The following is a 6,000-nucleotide window of genomic DNA, read 5'->3' on the forward strand; positions in this document are numbered from 1 at the left end:
ATGGCTGACTGTCTGTAAGGTGTTGACAACTTCAAATTCTCTGTATTAGCCAAATAGCTGATAAAGATGTATATTTGTCTGTATCAAATAATGTACTCATGTTTGTAATTTTTACCCCGGTAAAAATCCTTAAAGGGGGGAAGTGTGACGAGAATACACATAAATTAAGATGTTTGCTGGCCTGGGATAGCACCAGTGGCATCAGCAGTTGGTCTGCCACCTGTCCTCAGGGGAGGGAGAGATAAGGCACACAATGAAGCAGCATTTGGAGGTGTTAATGAAGGACCCATCAGTCTGGGTATTGTCAAGATCGGCTCCCCCTTTGAACCCTGAACTGTTTGAAGTGATGGACAGGCGATACCCCAGCAGGGGGATAAAAAGGGACAGGTTCGCTAAGGCAGGACACACACGACACTCGAGGTAACGAGACCCTGGAAGCGGTGCGCCTCTCACGAGTTGGTGGGAAGTACCGGGCCACAAACGCACAGGGTGGAAAGGTACGATCAGCGGGAACCCGGTGTGTGTCCACCCTTGCTTGGGTGCCGGGTTCACTGCAGAGGATCGACCGCATCTGGAGGAGGGGTCACAGTCGGTGACCCCAGGTGACATCACAAAGGACTCGCCCGAAAGCTGCTTGTGAGCAATATTGCAGGTCTGTGAGTGGAAGCCGTTCTGACTGATCAGTCGTTCTCGTTCTCTCTCTCCCTCCCCCCCCACGTTGTCCATCGCCATGGCAACGATTACTGCAAACTGAACTAAATTGAACTGGACTTTGTGTCACTTTGAAATTGATCACTTACCCCTAGACAACGATAGAGCTTGATTGATGCTGTTATCTTAATTCTGTGCACATGTGTGTTTATCATTGCTGAACTGTTGCATTTATTATCCTTTCGATTACTGTGTTGCTTGTTTCTTTAATAAAACTTTCTTAGTTCTAGTAATCCAGACTCCAACTGATGATCCATTTCTGCTGGTTTGGCAACCCAGTTACGGGGTACATAACACTATATAGTCCAGTCCAAAGGTAAAGCTCCTCCCGCCAAACTACTGAGCACATCTACATGAAGCACAGTCATAGGAGGGCAGCATCCATCATCGGGGTACCCCACTACCCATGATATGTTCTCTTCTTGCTGCTGCCATTGGGAAGACGGTGCAGAAGCCTTAGGATTTTCACCTCCATGTTTAGAAACAGTTACTACCCCTCAGCCATCAGGCTCTTGAACAAAGGGGATAACTTCACTTGCCCCATCATTGAAATGTTCCCAAAACCAGTGGACTCACTTTCAAGGACTTTTCATCTCATCTTCTCGATATTTATTGCTTTTTCAGTATTATTATTCTTTATGTTTGCATTTTTAAAGTTTGTTGTCTCCTGCCTCCTGGTTGAACTCCAAAGTTGGGCGGTCGTTATACTTCTGTTATAGTTACTATGAATCTTAGTATATGGTGACGCCTATGTATGTGGATAATAACATTTACTTTGAACTTTGAAGAGTGTTGGACATGGCACCAACATTTTATACCACTTTTGAATTCGGCGCCGGATGGCCGCTTGACTCATAACCCAACTCCCCAAAATCTTACCACTACCTACAGAGCACAGATCTGGCGTGCTTGGCCTGACCAGTGAAGCTCCAAAAACACTTATGAAACTAAAAAGAATGCTGAATAAAGCATTGGCAACTATTTTTTTAATTGCAAATGCTGTAAATCGAAAAATTAGGAGTAAAAACAATGAAAACAACACTTCTCCATCCTGCTACCACCCACCACCACCACCACCGCGAAAATCAAGGGTAGCAGGCGTGTGTGAACCCTACCAAATATTTCCAAGCGGATGTTGAAAATCAAAAGTGAAACAGAAAATGGTGATTACAGGGAGCAGTTGTTCTCCCCAAGATTTTTGACCTGACAGATTAGCTCTGTTTCCCTATCCCTAAAGTGCTTCCCAACAGAGTTTTTCCACCGCATTTTTTTATTCCACCACATTCTATCCTGTCAGACACATTCTTTTTCAAGGTGAAATTAATGTACTGGAACTCATTAGCACAGTAACAGCACCTCCACAACCAACATTCAGAAAGGTTTCTTAAGGACAATTTGAAATGAGTGAAAGCAGGGATTTTAAAAAGAACGCGAGGATTTTAGCTGCCAGAGAAGCCGGCATAGTGGAGAGGATTGCGGGATATGTAGTTCCAAATACCTCGACCTCTTCCTCTGGCCGTTAAGAGTGAACTACAATTCCCAGCATGCACTATGTCACACAGCCTGACGCAATCCCTCAAAGCGAAAATGTGCCCATGAGGAGACATTCGAAAGACTGGAATTTTAACTGTTGGGAGCAGCTAGTGAGAATCTAGTGCGGTGAGGTTATTGCTATGTTGTTAGTCTATCGAGGACAGCCATAACAAGTAGAGAAGTTACTTACTTTTTGCTCAGTTTGCCGTCTCCGTCCGCTGCCATCGCTGTTGCTGCCGTTTCCGCCATGTTAGTATTGGACGCCGAAGGCGCGAGCTGCGCCTCTCCGCAGTGTCACCGCGGCAGGGGAGGATCCACTTCTTTCCCTCCCCCGAACCCTTCATTGGCAGCAAAACTGGCTTTTAAAATGTTACGTGTTCCTTCGAAAATCCTGCATGAATAAAAACCTCTTGCTTCCCTGAGACTTTGCTGAAGTAATCCACAACTGTTCTTTTTTTGTTCATTGGTTACACATCAACCGTAATAGAATCTCACTGATGCTAAATTGTGCTGATGAAACGTTCAGTATGTTTTTGCGGATGATTATCTCCAAGATTTTCAAATTTTAGTTCACATTTCCAGCATCCACAATTTTTCTCTGATTTTAAAATTGCATCTTGGTCTGAAAGTTAAAAGAGTAAGGGAAACAAACTTAAGTGGCTTTTCTGTAAATTGTCTAGAGTCTGGACAAATACACTGAGCTGAGCATAATTTATAAATGCCACTAAAACTCCAAAAATCTACAATCTGATCATTTCAAAGTGAAACCCAATAGCATGAATGGCAGCAATGCTTCTCTACCAGATGAACTCAATGCCTTCTGTAACCGCTTTGAAAGGCAGAATACAACTACAGCTGTGAAGATCCCTGCTGCACCTGATGACCGTGATCTCCGTCTCAGAGGATGATGTTAGGCTGTCTTTAAAGAGGGTGGACTCTCTCAAGGCGAGAGATCCCAATGGAGTACATGGTAAGGCTCTGAAAACCTGTGCCAACCAACTAGCAGGAGGATTCAGGCACATTTTCAATCTCTCACTGCTACGGGCAGAAGTTCCCATTTGCTTCAAAAAGGCAACAATTATACCAGTGCCTAAGAAGAATAATGTGGGCTGTCTTAATGACTATCACCTGGTAGCACTCACATCGACAGTGATGAAATGCTTTGAGAGGTTGGTCATGACTAGACTGAACTCCTGCCTCAGCAAGGACCTGGACCCTTTGCAATTTGCCTATTGCCACAATAGGTCAACGGCAGAGGCAATCTCAATGGCTCTCCACACGGCCTTTAGACTACCTGGACAACACAAACACCTACGTCAGGATGCTGTTCATCAACCATAGCTCAGCATTTAATACCATCATTCCCACAATCCTGACTGAGAAGTTGCAGAACCTAGGCCTCTGTACCTCCCTCTGCAACTGGATCCTTGACTTCCTAACCGGAAGACCACAATCTGTGTGGATTGGTGATCACATATCCTCCTCGTTGTCGATTAACACTAGTGCAACTCGGGTGTGTGCTTAGTTCACTGCTTTACTCTCTATATACACATGATTGTGTGGCTAGGCATAGCTCAAATACCATCTATAAATTTCCTGTTGATACAACCACTGTTGGTAGAATCTCAGGTGGTGATGAGAAGGCGTACAGGAGTGAGATATGCCAGCTAGTGGAGTGGTGCTGCAGCAGCAACCTCAATGTCAGTAAGACGAAAGAGCTGATTGTGACTTCAGGAAGGGTTAGACAAAGGAACACATACTGATCCTTATAGAGGGATCAGAAGTGGAGAGACTGAGCAGCTTCAAGTTCCTGGGTGTCAGGATCTCTGAGCATCTAACGTGGTCCCACCATATCAATGTAGTTATAAAGAAGTCAAGACAGCGGCTCTACTTTATTAGGTGTTTGAAGAGATTTGGCATGTCAACAAATACACTCAAAAACTTCTATAGTTGCACCATGGAAAGCATTCTGACAGGCTGCATCACTGTCTGCTATGGAGGAGCTACTGCACAGGACCGAAAGAAGCTGCAGAAGGTTGTAAATCTAGTCAGCTCCATCTTGGGTGCTAGCCTACAAAGTACCCAGGGATCTTTAGGGGAGTGGTATCTCAGAAAGGCAGCATCCATTATTAAGGACCTCCAGCAGCCAGGGCATGCCCTTTCTCACTGTTACCATCAGGTAGGAGGTACAGAAGCCTAAAGCACACACTCAGCAATGCAGGAACAGCTTCTTCCCCTCTGCCATCTGATTCCTAAATGGACATTGAATCTTTGGACACTACCTCACTTTTTTTTAAGTATACAGTATTTCTGTTTTTGCAGGTTTTTAAAAATATATTCAGTATACATAATTGATCTACTTGTTTATTATTATGTTTTATTTTATTTTTTTTCTCTCTCTGCTAGATTATGTATTGCATTGAACTGCTGCTGCTCAGTTAACAAATTTCACGTCACATACCGGTGATATTAAACCTGATCCTGATTCTGATTTTGATTTATTAAGTAATTTCTGCTGCACTGCCTTTTCTAACTTCTTAGAGCCCCTGTTCCCATGTTCCCATTTGACTCACTAGGAACTCTAACCACAATCTTAACTGACCAGAATCTAATTTCCCATGTCCTTTTACTATCGCCTTGTTTAAGGGGAATTGTATTGTAATTCTGTTAACTTTATTGAAAAGTAAATTTTAAATGGATTAGGGTATTTTTATAAAATAACATCCAAGCATCTGGAATATTTGGTAGTCCGATAATCTGTAGTATTAGGTGTGCTGAACTATCGGAGCTATACGAGTCCACAATCCCTTATCCGAAATCCTTGGGGCCAGTTGCATTTCCGAATTCAGAATTTTTTGGATTTCAGACCCCCCCCCCCATACCAAAAAATACATATGCTCAAGTCCCTTATTTAACCTGGTTCTGTGCGGTGGATTTTAGGACCCGGCGGCGCACCAAACCTATGCACATCCCGTATACTTTAAATCATCTCTAGATTCTTTTAATACCTAATACAATGTAAATGCTATGTAAGTAGTTGTTATAGTGAATTGTTTAGGGAATAATGATAAGAAAAGAATTTTATTTCCAACAAAACATTCAATAAAACATAAATATATACAGCTTCAAACGAACCGAATCAAACACATGGTAAATGACTTATTGGAATAAATATAGAACGTCACTGTCACTATAGAACTTCAGTAACTTGTCTTTCTGTTGATTTAAATCATATACAGTGGTAGTTCCGACACTATATTCTTCAGTAAGATGCAGCAGAGACACACCACGATCAAGCTTCTGCAATAACTCCACTTTCTGCGTTATTGATAATGATAGATGCTTCCTTCTCTTTTTCTCATTGTTACCCACAGGGGTATCTGCAGCTCTTTTTGACATTTTCACAGTGAAATTAAACACAAAGTCAACAGCAAACACAGAATATCAGCGAACCGCAAATGCACGTGTAACCAATACGAGCGCTGAGCCACAACTGACGCCTGGCGGCCTCTCCTAGTGCTGCCACGTCACACCTGAGTGACGTCAGCTGTTGGCGAATAAGCTTTGGTTTTCGGAAGTTTTGGGATTTCAGAATTTCGGATAAAGGAATGTGCATCTGTACTGTAATTACGTTTGTCAATCAATTACAATCACTGTCTACTCTAGAGCAATGTGGTTACCAAATTGGTTTGACAAAAATTATTCTATCACCTCCCTTCTAGCTGGTGACATCATTGTGGATGATATGCTGTCATT

The 6,000-nt window shown here is 42.8% G+C and overlaps 1 protein-coding gene across 2 annotated transcripts in view; it reads right to left on the bottom strand.

Moving 5' to 3' along the window:
* The window catches only part of kars1 (lysyl-tRNA synthetase 1), a 46,262-nt gene extending 43,701 nt beyond the window's left edge, over positions 1-2,561 (bottom strand). The window contains exon 1 of one of the 2 annotated variants that reach the window (XM_063067096.1): positions 2,435-2,561. In XM_063067096.1, the coding sequence (XP_062923166.1) occupies positions 2,435-2,493 (59 nt within the window). In that variant the 5' untranslated portion in view covers positions 2,494-2,561. The remainder of the gene's footprint in view (positions 1-2,434) is intronic. The other variant, XM_063067094.1, reaches the window with a different exon arrangement.
* Between the last annotated feature and the right edge of the window lie 3,439 nt (positions 2,562-6,000).

Source organism: Mobula hypostoma, chromosome 14 (genome assembly GCF_963921235.1).
Source record: "Mobula hypostoma chromosome 14, sMobHyp1.1, whole genome shotgun sequence".
Taxonomy (NCBI): Eukaryota; Metazoa; Chordata; class Chondrichthyes; order Myliobatiformes; family Myliobatidae; genus Mobula; species Mobula hypostoma.